Genomic DNA, 18,101 nt, shown 5'->3' on the forward strand with positions numbered 1-18,101 from the left:
TACATGCAGGAGAAGCAGAGGAGAAATCAGCTTATTTCAGCATAGCCACAGGGCCTGAATAAAGCATTACCACACTGACTGTGTGGCGGGAAAGGTACAGAGTGCACTGGCTAATTGCTGACCACAAAGCAGCTGACTTGAAGAGATCCTGTACTCTCACCAGCGGTGACGCGGCAAGACAATAAAGATAATTAAACTGCAATCTGTGGTGCGATTTGGTTCATTGGGTATCAGTCACCGTTTTGAGGACAAGAATATTGTGTACTGAGTGAGGATGTCCTGGTGAACATGCAGTAGTTGCATCAGGACTGTTAAATGTATTATGCTGATGTAAAGCTCTGTCAGCTAAAATATTATTCCAGGTAAATCTTCCTGAATTACTATTTTTTGTGACTGATATTCTTCCCTGCATTAGATCATAACTACATAATGACGATGGCGTTAGCTATCTTCAATACACACATTGTAGTTTTTCACTTTTCCTACGCTTCCTTTATTTACCCAGTCCAATGGCTGACAATTAGAGATCATTAAGTCACATGTGTTCATGTGAACCATCAACAATAGTAGCAAATGTTACAGACGCACAGAGACATTTACTGATGTCTGACAGGTTTTAAGCTTGAGCATTCATGACTGGTGTCCAGTTGTTCAGAAACGTTAAAAGCTGATCTCTTTCCAGTCAGTGACATAGCGTAGCACTAAAAGGTTGTGCTGACAACACTCTTTGTTGCGGCTGCTGTTACTGCATGAAGTCAGATCAAAGTTAGCCATTTTCAGTATCAGTAAGTTGTTCAAAATTTAAATATGAGAAAGCACAACAGTTTTAAGGAGCCATTCAAAAGAAAACAGATTTTTTAAATGTATTATGGTGACATGTCAGCCATTCATTTAAGCTGCTATTTAGAGAGAGAGAGCAAGACTTTTAGCAGATAATAGGAAGGCTGAAAAGAGTACAAAGAGAAGGCTGTTTTATTTGAGTTTTCCTCCTTTGTATGCTGGATTGAAAAAGCTGGCAGTCTTTTAAGAAGACGTAGATGATGTCTGCAAGATGTAAATTATCTGTGTAATACAGAAAGTTCTGTTTATTAGTAATGCTAACCAAGCCAATTACTATCATAAAAGATGAAAAAGCCAGTTTAAAATGTAAATTCTATAATAATTTTGGCTTTGTTTTAAAATAGTGAAATGGTAATAAAAACACAAAACCTTTGTTTTACAGCGACTCCTATCACACACATCTGCATCTCTACCAAGTGTCATATTAAAAACTAAGCCCTGAGGTCATGAGCACTGTCCAGCAGGAAAGCGTACTACAATAAATGTAACCATAATTAATTTTATGGCAGCACATCTGTCCCAAGTAGAAGATTTCAAACAAACTTTACACAAATTAATGTGTATGTGGGAAAAAAAACTTCAAGAAAACTTAAACTTGGTTTTGGTCAACAAAATCCTGATTGGTGCATCTATAGAACCATCTAGACCAGACATTACTCATCATCTTATTTAAACAGCCTGGTCAGTCAAGAACAGTGATCACAGTAACAATCTGTGTGAAAATTTTAGTGTTCTGAACCCTTTAAAGCTGCAGTAGGTAACTTTTGTAAAAATGTATCTTGTCCATATTTGTCATAGTCCTGACAGTAGAATATGAGATATATAATCTATGAAAATAAATCAAGCTCCTCTGGCTCCTCTCAGTGGTTCTTTATATATATATATATATATATATATATATATATATATATATATATATATATATATATATATATATATATATATATATATATATATATATATATTTTTTTTTTTTTTTATTTTATTTTTTATTGAATTTTCTCTTTTAGGACACAACAAATTTACAAGCCACAAATTAACTAACTTAACATTGTAGACATGTGCTTACATTCACTCACGCACTCACCATTCAAACCTGCATTTGTTCTAAAAAAGAAAAAATATACAAAACTCTTTAGATTAAGACAGAGAAAAATAACAATACAGTATGAAAGTAGAAACTGTAGTCAAGACATCCATCCAAGACACTCATTAATAAGCTCCGCTTTCAGTCTCTATGATCCTCATATATGGCTCCCAGAGGTTCTCAAAGTCTCGCTGTTTACCTTTGGCGATGTATGTTAGTTTTTCCAGTCCGAGCGAATTTGCAATTTCTTTCTTCCAGAGTCCCAGGGAAGGGGGGTCCATGCTCCTCCAGCTTAATGCAATAGCCCTTTTGGCTTGAAGAAGTCCGTAATCTATCAATTTAGTTTTAGTCTGCGATTGTTCAAATTCCACTGGGTATATTCCTAGAACACAGATTTTAACCTCCAATGGGACTTTAACCTTAAACAATTCAGATAGGCATCTAATAACATCCCTCCAGAACTTCTGGATTTTATGACATTCCCACAAATAATGGAGAAGAGTTCCTTTTTCAATTAAGCATTTATTACAAGTGTCTGGAATGTCACTGGACATATGATGAAGCCTAACTGGAGTTATATAGGTTCTCATAAGCCATTTGCATTGCAGAAGTTTAAATTGTGTGTTTATCGTTTGTGTCTGTGCTTTTAAACAGGCCTGATTCCAGTCTTCCTCATCTATATCTTCAAGAGTATCTCTTCTCCAAGCGTCTAACTTGTCAATTGCTGAATCCTTGGAGGAAAGCATCAACAAGTTATAGAAAGCCGAAAGAAAACCTTTATGTCCCCAACGCACACTTCTTCTATTTTTGTTATGGGTGGAATGTCAACTATTCGTTTCAGTTTTGATGACATATAATTTTTCAATTGTAAGTATTTAAAAAAATGTTTAGGGGGTATTGAATACTTCTTGCATAACTGATCAAATGTAAGCAACATGCCATCTGCATATAGATCTTTAATTTTCTGAATGCCTTTGGTTTTCCATAGTTTAAATCCTCCATCATTTTTTCCTGGGGTGAACCTTTCATTACCCCATATAGGGGTAAATTGTGATAGTTCTGGTCGGTCACCTACATGTTTATGTGCTGCGTGCCAAGTTATAATTGTATTTTTTAAGAAAGGTTTCTTTGTGGGTTTTTTTAGTGTCTTTATATCTGAAGAATATAGAAAGGTGTTTAAGGGGAGATCTGGAACAGATTGCTGTTCAATGTCTACCTAAGCTGGAGGTGCCGTTGGACAAAAGTAGTGAGTAGCTGATGTTAGTTGGGCAGCCATATAATACCATCTGAGATTAGGGACTTGAAGTCCACCTCTGTCATAGGGCAAATAGAGTAACTTTAGACGGAGTCTTGCTTTTCTATTACTCCAAATATATTGATTAAATAGTTTGTCTATACTGTCATAAAATGAATCTGACAGTGGCAATGGAAGTGTTTGAAAATAGTACAAAAATTTGGGCAGGATTGTCATTTTTAATAAATTTATTCGACCTATCATGGATATAGGCAAATTTGACCATCGATTTAGCATTTCTGTGACTTTTTCCACAAGGGGATCATAGTTTGCTGCGCTTATTTCATTGAGGGATGGAGTGATCTTAATGCCTAAATATGTAAAACCTTTTTTAGTTGTTTTGAATGGGGTAACCACAATAGGGCTTCTCCTTTCGTCTTCATTAAGAAACATTAATTCTGATTTAGAATTATTAATTTTATATCCTGAAAATTCACCGAATTCTTTTATTAGATTTAATAAATTGGGAATACTGATTTTCAAATTACTTATGAAAAATATGATGTCATCTGCAAACAAGGAAATGAGATGTTCTCTTCCTCCTATTCTAATACCTGATATTCCTGTACTTGCCTGTACGCCAGAGGCTCTATTGCCAACACAAAAAGTAGTGGTGACAGGGGGCAACCCTGTCTGGTTGACCGTTGTAAATTAAATGGTTTTGACATGTTATTATTGGTTAAAACTTGTGCTGTGGGTTCAGTATATAGTAGTCTTATCCATTTTAGAAAGGTTTCACCAAATCCATATTTGGGGAGCACTTCAAACAGATAATTCCACTCTATTCTGTCAAAAGCTTGACGTGCGTCCAATGATAACATCGCCGTGTCTTTACAATTATGTTTTTTATACAATACATTAAGGACCCGTCTTATATTATGGTAGCCTTGTCTTGTTTTAATAAATCCTTGTTGATCATTTATTATTAAATTGGGCAGATATTTATCTAATCTCCTAGAAAGTGCTTTACACAAGATCTTTGTATCACATCCCATAAGACTGATTCCTCTATAAGAGGAGCATTCAGTCGGGGGTTTGTTTGGTTTTAGTAAAAGAGTTATTGTAGCCAACCTCAGTGAGTCTGGGAGTATTCCAGCTTTATATGATTCCTCATACATGTTGAGAAGTGGTGGGATTAATTTATGTTTAAATGCTTTATAAAATTCTATTGGAAGTCCATCAGGACCTGGTGTTTTACCGCTATTCATGTTACTTATTGCTTCAGATAGATCTTTTATTGTTAAAGGACTATCAAGAGTTGTTTTATCCTCCTCTGAAAGGGTTTTAAATTTTAATTGATTAAGAAATGCAGCTTGTGCTTCTTTGTTTCCAGAGTATTCAGATTTATATAAGATTTTATATAATTCTTTAAATTCTTCATTTATTTCTGAAGGGTCTGTAATAAAAGTGTCCAATTTCGATTTTATGATATTAATTGTTCTTTCCGCTTGCATCCGTTTTATCTCAATATACCGGCCTTTTCTCCTTGATCATAAAAAGCTTGTTTAGTCCACATTAAGTTTTTTGCCACTTTCTCTGTCGTTAATTTATCATATCTGGTTCTCAAAACAGTCAGTTTGTGTAATTTTGTATGATCATTGCTCTGATAAAGTTCTACTTCGCTGGATTTAATTTGTCTCTCTAATGATTTTACCTCTTGGTTATATTGTTTATTTTTATTACTGCTATAGCTGATGATTTCTCCTCTAATATAAGCTTTAAAGGCTTCCCATCTAATACTAGCTGTCGTTTCATCCTTATTCATTTCAAAATATTTGTCTCCATTTTCCATAAATGTAACAAATTTTGAGTCTTTTAGCAGAAGTGTCTGCATCCTCCATCGTTTCACCCCTTGATCAATCTTATTTACTTTAATTTCCAGGGATACTGCAGCGTGATCACTAATTACAATACTATTGTACCAGCAGTTCTCCACGAGAGGCAATAACTCCACAGAGATGAGAAAATAATCAATACGCGAATGGGATTGGTGTGAGCTTGAATAACATGAAAATTCTTTGTTACTTGGGTTCCTTGTTCTCCATACTTCATTTATTTTTAAATCTTTTATATAATTAAGGAGTATTTTCCTGGTTTGTGCATGACTGGTGTCAATTTGTGTAGATTTTTTCAGACTGGGGTTTAGGGTGAAATTAAAGTCCCCTCCTATGATATAAAGTCCCTCCAGGTTTGACAAAGTTAGGAATAAATTTTCATAAAAGGATGGGTTGTCATTGTTAGGTCCATAAATATTTATGAAGTTTAATTTTAATGTTGAAATGCATCCTTGCACAATAATATATCTCCCATACGGGTCTTTGATTGATCTTATAGTTTGAAATGCTATTGACTTATGTATAAGAATAATAACTCCTCTGGCGTGGCTGGTAAAGGAAGAGTGATACACCTGACCCTGCCATCTTTTGGTTATCTGATGTATTTCTGGCTCCATTAAATGAGATTCTTATAGAAAAATTATTTTAGATTTAAATTTTTTTAGTCGGTCCAATACTTGTTTCAATTTAGTTAGCTTCCTTATTCCTCTGACATTCCAGCTTGTAACTTTGATATTTAAAATATTTTCTTTGGTTGACTTCTCCATATCAGATTATTAAATTTACTGTTAAACTAGAATAAAGTAAGTAAAGATGGAACTGAAAATGCAGGTATGTAAATGCATTCACACATTCAACCGTACAAGATACAGAACTAGTCGTAAACAACCCCCAACAGAACTTTTGCATTTCTTTATCTGAAATGCCCCCCCCCCCCCCCCCCCCCCCCGAAACAATGATATGGAGGACGTTGATCCACACTACTGAGGAGCAACTAGTCAACTTGACCTCTTCTAAACTCCACACAGCAGACAGTGTCTAATTATAGAAATAAAATATCCATAACCCTTGATAGAACAGTGAACTTATTTAAGGCTTAACTTTAAGCATTAATTCCAAAACAGTTCAAGTTAGACTTAGAATACTTGAGCACATAAAATCAGATCAGTTATGTTTATATGAACTGCCCATTAACTTAGAACTTATCCTGCTTATGTTCCTGTCGTTGATCAGTTCTATTGGAGCAGGAATAGCCAAATAGAATGTCTTATCTGTTTACCTGTTTCTTAACCAGCTTGTCTTTCATGACTCACTGATCAGAAGCAACCGTTGTGCTTATTTTGGAAGACTCTTGTAAAATTGTTCAGCTTCTTGAGGTGATGAGAAGAGATGGATCTTTCCACCGTGGATGATCCGAAGTTTGCAGGGGTTGTGTTGGAATCCGCGGAATGCACCGATATCAACAAACAGCTTCACCACCGGGTCTGATACGTACTGTCTCCGCAGATAGATCCTGTGCAAACGTGATTTTGGCCCCATCTTGTATAATATCTCTTTTTCTTGCCTCTCGGTACACAAATTCCTTCTCCGGGAACTTTAAGAAGCGAATCAGAACCGCCCTGCTTTGGTTAGGTTGCCGGTGTGCGGTGTACCCGCTCCAATGTAAATGACTTGTCTGGTGCGAGCTCCAGCCATTTTGGTAGCATGTTGGTAATAAAGTCAAACAGTGGTTGCCTTCCCTCTGCTCCTTCTCGAATGCCAAAGACACGCAGGTTCTTTCGCCTTCCTCGGTTTTCCAGGTCATCTGTTTTGGCCTCAAGAAGCTGGATTCTTTTCATAGCTGAAGTTAATGATGTTTCTGTTTTTTCAAGCGAACTTTCTACTTCGGCAATGCGCACCTCTGCCTCCTCCATATGGGCCGCCTGGTTTAATAGGTCTTGTTTTACCTCAGACACTTTAGCCTCCAGTGCATTCATAGCGCTCGCCATTCCAGTCAGTCTTTCATTTATACTATCCAGCTTGAATCCAAAATCCGACCGGAGTGATTTTAGCTCTTCCAGCACCTCAGCTATGCTAGCCATATTAGCGTCTTCGCCGCTAGTTGGACTCAATGTTGTTTTGGTGGCTGTCTTGCGTTTTCTTGTAAAAATTTTGCACTGTTTCACAGACGAAGCTTTAGACATATCAGTGTCTTTTCTTCCAAACCTTACTTACAGCTTTTACAAAGGTTTTTTAAAACATATTTCGAACACTGTCTTCGGAGTTGTTTACTATCCTGCCATCTCGGATCCCGGTCACGTGACTCCCCCCTCTCAGTGGTTCTTGCTGTCATTTGCAATAATACACCGCTCCCGGTCAGAAACAACCAATCAGAGCCAGAAGGAGTGTCTTAGCAGTGACAATCCCGCTCATGTGCACGCTGCTCGTACTCCAGATCTTTTAGTTATCAGGCTCCTCTCCTGTAGAACCAACTCCCAGTTTTGGTCCGTGAGGCAAACACCCCATCTACTTTTAAGACTAGGCTTAAAACTTTCCTTTTTGACAAAGCTTATAGTTAAAGTGGCTTAGATTACCCTGAGCTATGTCTGTAGTTATGATGCTATAGGCTTAGGCTGCTGGAGGAAATCAGAGTCTATTTTTCTCACTCTGCTGAATTATCCTCCAGTTCTCCAATTTGCATTGTGTGTTGTTATTTCAACTTTTGACTTTTTGTTCCCTGTCATTTTTTTCTTCTTTTTTTCTCCTCTTTCATGAGGAGTGAATGCTGCTAGTGAAGACTTGATGCAATCTACTGGGTTTCCTAAGATAGGAAACATTTTGACCAATCTGTGTGTATGATTGAATTTGACTTTGTAAAGCGCCTTGAGATGACATGTATTGTGAATTGCTGCTATATATATATATATATATATATATATATATATATATATATATATATATATATATATATATATATATATATATATATATATATATATATATATATATATATGAATAAAATTTAATTGAGACGGTGGTTGTTAAAGTATCACTGGTGTCTAAAATTACAAAGTTAATACTAGGCTAATTTTGACATGTCTGAGTATATTTATATACAATAGTATATTAATACTAACATGCTGAATTGTGTCTTGAATTGCAGAATTTACTGTTTCAGACCAAGTTGCCAATGTGTGACATACCAATATGAAAGAAAGAAAAAACAATTAAACAAGGGTGACAGATGTAAATTGCCCCCCTTCTGATGGTCGCTATTATCTTTTTTTTTTTCTTTTTTTCTCCTTTTCGCTATTATCAAGTGTTGACATGATAGGTTCAATAAAAAAAAACACATTGAATATTCCTGGAATTGTTTTCCCCCTCTGCTAAGGTGTTAGGGCCAAGACAGAACGAGCAGAGTCTTTTTGGGTCATTACTAAATATCCTTCTACTTGAAGATAGCACCATATAAACAATAGCAGTTGCAACTTTTGGACACAGCATCAATACCAAATAAAAAAAACATCTATTCAATGATTAGTGGGATGCATGTTATAACCACAACATTTGATGTATCTTAATGGGATTTTATGTGATATTATGCAGTGGAAGGAACATGTTACAAGATTAGGACATTAAGTGCTGCATATATTTACTATTCAGACCCATTTTTTTTAGATACCCCTTAACTGTAACTTTGTGTAAACTTCACCTCATGTCTATCAAGGCTCGCTTCACAGAGACAACGTCACATGTATGCAGAAAGAGGGAACCTTTTACTACGTCTACAACGTTAACAGGTAAGAGCACATCGGCTGTCACAGTTTAATCAGCTGCCTGAAAGCAAACCTTAATGTATTTCATTGGTATTTTTATACCAGATCAGCTCAACGTAATGCTTATTTGTGAAGGGGAACAACAAAGTTATACATGGATTTTTTTTCTTCCATATAATCTGAAAAGTGTGTTTAGCCTAATTAACTCCGATACCCAAAAATAATAGTAAATATGGTGATTATGTGTATGATTTAATCTGAGCATATTTCCAGCGGTACGATTTCTGGCCTCGGAGGATTTTTAAGAACTTTGGAGAACAACAGCATCATAAAGACCGAGGGATACAACAGGCAGGTCGGTCATTAAAGCTGTGAAGAAGTATAAAGCAGTGTAAGGTTATAAAGCAATAAATGTAGCTTTCATCTAAGCGAGCACTTTTTAGTCCATCAACCAAAACAGAAATACTATGTCAAGACATGGCCTCACATTCAGACATCCCTGGCTCAGGATTCTGGATCAATACGCCAGTTTGCCAATTCATACCCTGATTTCTGATTTCATTTTTTACCCACAAGCAGAAACTAGCTCCCACCTACACACTTGAAACGTGGCATATCATTGTCAAACTCATTTGCATTAATTATGGAAACAAATGGTAATAAAATTGCTTAAATCCTAAAAAGTGACTTTAATCAATTATGGCTTAAAAACAGTAAAGTATACTCCCATGCCATTTATTTTGATTCTGATCCCATTTGGGACCACTGACCTATATAAAATCTGACACACTGTGTAACGCATGTCGCTAAAAAAGTCAAATTTATCCAGACCACCTTCATTCACATGCTTGCCTCACAGTTTTTGGCTGTGGAAAACGGTTTCTTTTTATGGAGGACCAGCTCTACCATATTTAGAAATAAATACAGAAATAAATAAATGCTCAATAAATAAATAAGCATACAATTAATTGCCACCAAAAATACAATAAACAAATAAATATAGGTAGAAATTAAATTATACAGTGAGACAAAAATCTCTCTCTATATATATATATATCTATATCTTTTAATTAGCTTCTTTATTTATTCACCTTTGTAATAATTACCTTATTTATTTATTATCCATTATAATCTTCAACTTTATTTATTAATTACTTATTTTTTTAAGTATTTATTTATGTGCATGTTATAATATTTTTTTCTGTTTTATTTTTCTTTTGTATTTTTCCCCTATATATTTCTGTGATGCTATTTATTTCTGCCTGTCCTTTTTACATTTCTATATGCATTTCTGCCTCATTATGCAAATGAAGAGGGCTGTGTCTTAAGAGCTCAACTTCTGCCCATTGGCAGATCTTTATGGCAAGGAGAAAGAAATAGTCCAGTCCATCCATCATTAATTTTCTAACACGCTTTATCCCTGCTGGGTTCGTGAGGGGTGCCGGTGTCTATCTCCAGCTGTCAATGGGTGAGAGGCGGGGTACAACCTAGACAGGTCGCCAGTCCATCGCAGGACAGAAATAGCCCAGACTTTTGCCCAATTTACTGTAATATCACCAAGACCTGCTGCGCTAGGATAGCAGACGACAGATGTCGTGCCAAACGACTTATCCACGGCAGAATTTGTATCCCCTGCGTCGGGAGAGTGTTTGAAATTAATAAAACTTTTAACCTCCATCTTTGTGAAGTCTAAATATTTTTAAACATCACATTCTAATAAAATTAAATTGATTTTTTAAACTCATAATACATTGTTCTATTTTTAAAAGCGACATATCTCGTTTTCTTAATATGGTTAATATCTCTATATGGTTCTTGGTTGAATTAAAATTTTATTAAATCTGATAATTTTGGCTGTACCTTTATTCAGTGTTCAAATGAAAATATCTATTTATCAAATATATATATGTGTGTGTGTGTTTATTATATTAATATAACAAAATGTATAACTCCGTGTATATATCTCATCCAGTTTGACATCAGTTTAAATTGCTTTGGTTCTGAATAAATATGTGTAATCTGTCTGAAAGGTAACGAGCAATGTTAACATACGAATAAATGAGATCTAAGCTGCCTCCTATTCATTCTGATAGCAGCTGTCTGATCTGTGGTCTGACCCAAGATGGCCGTCCTGTAGGCACGTCGGTCTAGCGGCCGGCAGCATCCAATGGGGCGTCTACGTATATAATGTCTATGCATTTCCCCATCAGACACGGCTTAACGTCACACCTGTAGGGAAAATCGATGAGGGATGGGATGTTAAATTTTTTAAAAGTTTAATAAAATTGCTCAAAGTTTATCAGAAAAATCATAACTTGCTTTTAAATATGGACATGTTTAATTAGCAAAATGTTATTAATGTATTTTGTAAAGTTAATTGTTGAGGGTAATATTGGCTGCAGTACTGTCTGTTTGGTAGGTGTTTTGGGGTTGGAGTAAAATGAGTCCATAGATCCACAGACAGGAGGCTTTTTCAGCTGTTTCTAGTGCGACTCACTTCTACAGTGTAGCTTCACATCGTGCTCCACTCCGTGTAAAAATAAAAAAGAACTTCATAAAAGCTCTCTGAGAATATGAGAATCGCCTCTGGCCTCACCCAGTTAGAACCCGCTCTCCAGTCCATGTTGTAGCAGCAATTTATTTTTTTTTAATGTAGTTTCCTTAATAATCTGTACACATCAAAATCCTTGTCATTTTATTAAGATGTCCTGGTGCGCAGTGGCTCATCAGGTGGAGCTGCTGCATATTGACTGATAGCCACTCTGACTGCAGCTCTGCCTTCTTTGGTTCAGAAAAGCGCAGGTGAAATAATTTATTTTTATTTTTTAAGTTGTTGTCAGCTGGTCAATCCGCTCCACTTTCTAACCTGCTGGTTTGCATAAACCCAAAGAAAATCTTTGACCACCACTACTTTCATTCATGCATCTGTGGCCAGTTTGAGATGCTCTTCCAAAAGTTATAATGATTGAACGCCGATGAAGCTCAACCTGGTAGATGTCCGCTTTGCAAAGACCCGCCCTACTCTTTCAGATTGGCTAATGTCCTGGCTCTGCCAGATTTCATTGGTTGAGAGAAGCTTCAGTTATATACTTGATTAAAAAGTGTAGATGGAACAATTTGCGCTCATTTTCCAAATGACGGCAATCAGTCACAGCGACGGAGGACTTTAACCCCTGTTGTATGCTTATTTATTGAGCATTTATTTATTTCTGTATTTATTTTTAAATATGGTAGAGCTAGTCCTCCATATATTTTTGCCACTTTTCCCTAAATGTCATATTTGAGGAGTTCACGACATGTCAACAGATTTTCTTTTCCACCTGATCGGTGGTATGAGTCATTTGGTCCCCTCACTGTACCAAACTTTTTCAGGTATGAATAAATTAGTCCTATGAAGAAGCATTCTGTACCAAGCATGCATCAATTCATACCTGACTGATGTACAGTTAATACCTTTATTATATATCACAAATTAATTTTCTACACTGCAAATAGGGAACTAAAAGTAACATTTTCTTGAAATGAGTCTATTTGCCCTTGATTTGAGTAGTCAAGTTTAAATGATCTGCAAATGGAATAAGATCTTTGCACTTAAAATAGGAATAACTCATCTCCATCATCTTATTTCAAGTGCAGTATATCTAATTATCTTATTTTGGGGGTCAAATAATCATTATATTGCCTGTTGACCTGACAATCACTAGTTGTGCACTCTACACATCAGTGTTGTAGTCAAGTCACTATGCCTCGAGTCCGAGTCCAGGTTCGAGTCACCAGTGTTCAAGTCCGAGTCAAGTCCAAGTCATTAAAAAAAAATCAGAGTCGAGTCCACTACTCATCCGAGTCAAGTCCGAGTCGAGTCACTATTGACGTGTGATGTATGACATGAAGCAGTAACATTCCATTGCACTAATAACTCTTTCGCTGTAGTTACCCTTGGTTTTACTCGGTAAAACGATTGCTTTTTCCAAGTCTAAGACGTCTCCTAACCATGGTTTTTAAACATTGTTGTTATGGAACGCGCAACAGCGACTCGAGGTACGCTGATAGGCCGCATATGAAGGATGTTAAAGCCGCAAGCGGCGTCGATCGGCCCTCGTAGCCAAGCGCACTCCGGGGCCGGCGGGGTGCGTGAACCCCGCCGGCCGCCCGCCACCGCAGATGCTGTTACGCATCTGCGGAGAAAAACAACGACTTACCTTCCTATCAACTTGGCCAGTTTTCCAGTCTTTCCGAGCCCTCGACACTCAATCCATCGTTTGAGCTGAACGTTGGTATGTTGTTCCACAGTTCTACCAGTAAAATGGGCGCCTGGACATCCTCTTGTGAAAGTTTAACAGCTGAAAAGTCGATCATATAGTTGTGTCTGTTGCATGTGTAATGGCTGGTTGCTACGTGCGCTCTCACACTGTTTGCCCAACCTTAGCGGCAAGGGGCGTTGCTCATGAGATGGTGACGTCACGTGCGCCGTACGACATTTAGATATTAAAATCATACACCAAATAATATTCTAATGACATATTAAAATTATAGCCTAATGATTTAAAAAAAAGTCGAGTCTTTTTCTCAATTTCCGAGTCAGAATGATCTGAATGTAGGAGTCTGAGTCCAAGTTCGAGTCATCAGTGCTCAAGTCCAAGTCAAGTCACGAGTCTCTAAATGTAGCTAATGACTCGGACTCGAGTTCGAGTCTCGGACTCGAGTACTACAACACTGCTACACATTCAACCTCCATGGAAAACTGATGAAAAGAAAGCCATTAGCTGAAAGAAAACCATAAAAGGTCCCAAATGTCATTCGCTGCCATTCATGACTAACGGGATGCAGCAAACATTTGCAATAAGGTGCTCTGGTCAGATGAGACAAAAATATTACTTTCTGGCCTACACTGCACATTAGCACATCATCCCATGGTGAAGCACGGTAGCGGCAGTATCATTGTGTGGAGATTTATTTCCTAAGCCGGGAGAGGGAAGCTGGCGAAAGGCACACCACACTTTTCAAATTTACACACTACTTTATGTTGGTCTTTCATGTTAAATCCCAATGAAAAGCATAGAAGTTTGTGGCATTAACATGACAAAATGATGTTGAAAAGGGTATAAATGCCTTTGCATTGGATTAGAATTGAGAATTGAATTAGGCCACTGCAATTTAAACATGTCATCATGTTGAGGAATTTTTTTTTTTTTTGCTAGTGCAGTTTATCACCTGTTAACCTTTTTGTCACAAAGGTCACGCAAAAACAAGCAAGGTTAAAATTCAACTTGCAAGCACCTCAGCTTGTTGAACATGTGCAAAAGCTCCTTTAGCTGGCTGAAAGCTAAGATTAAAACTTTAATTTCACCTTTAACAGAATAAACGCAACCTTAAATTCCAACATGAAAAATTGTGAATCTAAGTGGTACACGAAAGGGTAGGGGCAAACAATGGTTTTGAAAACTATAAATACAAGATGTTTTTTTTACCAGAAACTGTAGTCGTTGCTCCTCTGTGGGTTCCTCTTGATGGGCGGAGGTCGGGCTATGGCTTGGTGAGGGCGTCACTTGCAGCCACGACTCCCCCGCCTCTGGCGGAGTCTTCTCACACCTGGATGGAGCTTCATCTAATCCCACACACGGGGTCTCTCCTAAAACCTAACGAGGATGATGATCAAAGAACACAGCAAATTTCTAGGTGATTAATGTTGCAACAAAACTGAAAAGTGAAACCTAACTCTGCATGAGGGGGATTAGCATTGAACCTCCTTCCAGGCGCTCCAACTACAATCAAAGAATAATCCAGGGGAATCCCTTGAGCCTCCAACATGACTGAAACACATTGGCAGTAAGACTGTCCTCGCTAATTAGCCAAAGTGGAGTGACTTGCATGTTCCGCTGAAGATATTTCATCCTGATTTTTCTTTACATTTACTCTGAAAGGAAAACCCCTCCGTGACTCTGCAGCCTGAGGTGCAGATGGAGGAAACATTTGTGCTGGTTAAGGATCGGGAATCGGGAGTATCTAATTTTAGAACAAACGTACTAATACTCTGAGTAAAACTGTGCTAGTACAGCCAAGGCCGTGACCCAATAACAGGATCTAAAATGCTCGGCCACGTGCGGAAAAAGAGGCTCTTTTATTTTACACAGACATGCCTTCCACAGTGTAGGGAGGCGTTTTACCTGGTTCAGGAAAATTCTCTCTAGGGGACTTTAATTATTTTATGCTTATTTTCCCTTCATACATATGCTTATGTTCATTCTTGAAGAAGCGTCTGTGTTTCTATGATGGATTCTGGGACAACAACCTGAAGCTGATAGTGAATTTGACTCTTCAGAACTAAATCAGAGATCAGTTAGTGAAATTAGGCGAGGCCAACTCAGGTCTATTGTTTTGGTACAAGACAACGAACAGCTACACTGCAAAAAAGGGAACCAAACGTAAGCAACATTTTCTTCAAATGAGAGTATTTGCCCTTGAGTTGAGCAGGTAAATAAGATGATCCGTTGGAATACGAATTTGCACTTAAAATAGGAATAACTCTTCTGCATCATCTTATTTCAAATCCAATATATCTAATTATCTTATCTTAGGGGTCAAAAAACTCATTCCATTGACAGATCATCTTATTTACCTGCTCAAATCAAGGGCAAATACTCTCATTTCAAGAAAATGTACTTTTAGTTCCCTTTTTGCAGTGTACATTCTTTCATTTTCGCTTCCTGGCTTTGGTGATCATTACAGACTCCCCCACATCACGGATGAAGGCATGGCAGAGCTCTCCGCATCCTGGCAAATTTCCCATTTTGTATTTGGTCGGATATACTTACACCAGTCAATCCTCCAGGGAGTCCTAATAAGCTTGTAGCACTTCATACTGTACACACTGATTAAACGAGTTTAAGTTAGTACAATTAGAAGCAACGCTCTAGCTTGTGTTTCCTGTGCAACATTACAGCATACATTGATTCTTGGTAATACGTACATTTGAACATTATATAAATACAATATAATCCACATTTTTTATTTAAAAATACGTCACTCTGCAATAGGCATGTGTTGGTCGGTGGTATCAAATGGTAAATGGACTGAACTTATATAGCGCCTTTCTGGTCATACCGACCACTCAAAGTGCTGTACACTAGAGCCACATTTACCCAATTGATGTTTTTTTTGTGTTTTTTTTTTTAAATCTCTTTTTATCCTGTTATTTTCCTACACATTTTTACATGTTTCCTGTTGTGTCTCAGCATCTATTTGTTTGTATTTTAGCTTGTAAAGCACTTTGTGCAGCATATTGTTGAAAAGTGCTAAATAAATGGGGCTGTAGGTTGAATAAGTCTGGGAGAAAACTGTGCCATGCTGCAAGAAGATACATTGAGTTTGCATGTTCTCCCTGTGCATGTGTGGGCTCTCTCCGGGTTCCTCCCACAGCAAAAAAACACGACTATTAGGTTATTTGCTCTCTTGAGTATGAGTGAGTGCAAGCATGGTGCTTCTGTGTTTCTTCAAAGGACTGTCGACCAGTACAGGTTGTACCCCGCCTCTTGCCCCCATGACACTGAACGGATAACCAGGCAGTGCTATAGATGGTAGATGGTGGATGGATGGACAAGGCATCCTTTAGCCCCCAACTTTTAATTATTTCTGGTCACAGAAAGTAAAGAAGCGCCACACATTGCTTTTATTAAAGCAATGCTGTTTGAAGTATAAATGATTGTGACCTTTCTAAATAAAATAAAAAGATTGCAAAAGAAGTAGGATCTGGTCATTTTTGTTAAAATGTTTTTCTGAAGTGAAAAAAAAAGTTTAATCAAAACTGTGGTATTTTCACTAAAGTGCGTATCTCATACTAGCCCATGCCTGCTCTAGTAAGAAATTTTCAACTGACAGTTTATAAATGTATGATTTTCAGTAATCCTCATGTTGTTTTCCTACCGCTCAAATTCCCTGCAGAAGAGCAACTGTTTTTCTGAAATGATAAGTTCAGAGAGGATATAATCAGTGTTCAGGCACCATGTGATATAAGTCCAACATGATTTAGGTGAATAACCTCAGAGAGCTGACTATTATGTAAGCTCTCATTTATACAGTGTTGTGGGGGATACTGGCACAAAGAGCATCTGATCACAGCTTCTGTTATCACAAATGTAAATTTGTAGGCCCACTAACCTCTAAAAGGTTTCGCTGTGATACGGCTACAAGTTTATTAGCAGCAAAGTCTTTATTTATTCTATGATCAATTAAAACAACAATAAAACCTGTTAGTTAATTAATTTTCTTTACTGAATTGCCTGCAGCACAAATGTTAAAGTCAGGATTATTTTGAATGATAACTTTCAATAGTTTGAACTTGAGTCCAGCGATGTTACCCTAAAAAGAAAGAAAATATACTCTTTACTCTGAAGTAAATTTTAAATGATGCTTTAGATTCACTTGGACCACAAAAAAGGGATGACAAAAAGTTTTATAATAAAAACAGGTATTTTTAAAACAAAACGAATACATGTAATCTAAATAAGAAGAAAAAAACGCCTGATTTAAATATGTTTACATTAAAATGACAAGTCACGCATTGTAATGTTACAGTTTAGAATTTATGGGAGAAGTAGTTGCTTATTGTAAAGAAAACAGCTTCGAGCACTTCATATTTACTTCCATTCCAGGTCTGCCACAGTTGCATGTGCCCGTGGGCAAGGCACCTAACCCCAAGTTTCTTGCTGATCCGCGTATTTGTGTATGAATGTTATGTTGGTGTGAAGTGCGGTGACTGGCCCGTATGACCTGAACAGCACCACATAAATTCAGTCCAATAACCAGATACATGTATCATAACACGCTGCTGCTCACTGATCAGGTGTTGATCCATACAAACAATTGTTAAACAGGAGAGAGTTATCTTCTCATTAGAGATGCAACAAAAGAGGATCTTGTTATTTGGAACAGGCACATTTCAGGATAACTGGCAACGAAGAAGACTGAAAGTTACTTTTTTTTTTTTTTTCCCCAGAATCAGTCAGGTAATTAAAACTAAAATGAGAGACATGAAACAGAAAACAGCCTTTTCTACGACATGTCGAAACCTGTTTGTGTTCTCTCGCCCATTCAGGCTGGGCGAGGGAGCGTGGCCCATAACAAACATAACAAAGGCAGAAAAAGAGACCAGAAATAGTTCTTCTTCTGAACTGATCTGTGCCTTTCGTAGAACATGCTGGAAATGTTGGCTGCCTTTTAGAAATCTAAGAGCTAGGAACTCTACATTCTCCTGGAATACGCACAGAGACTGTTGTTTTAGTAATGTTAGCAGT

General features: G+C 37.2%; 1 protein-coding gene across 1 annotated transcript in view; it reads right to left on the bottom strand.

The window, feature by feature from the left end:
• The window catches only part of LOC105916571 (RIMS-binding protein 2), a gene marked incomplete in the record, with an annotated part of 143,274 nt that overhangs the window by 58,281 nt on the left and 66,892 nt on the right, over positions 1-18,101 (bottom strand). Inside the window, 1 exon segment of the mRNA XM_036143407.1 lies at positions 14,280-14,447. Within this exon segment, the coding sequence (XP_035999300.1) occupies positions 14,280-14,447 (168 nt within the window).

This window comes from Fundulus heteroclitus, chromosome 11 (assembly GCF_011125445.2).
Source record: "Fundulus heteroclitus isolate FHET01 chromosome 11, MU-UCD_Fhet_4.1, whole genome shotgun sequence".
NCBI lineage: Eukaryota > Metazoa > Chordata > Actinopteri > Cyprinodontiformes > Fundulidae > Fundulus > Fundulus heteroclitus.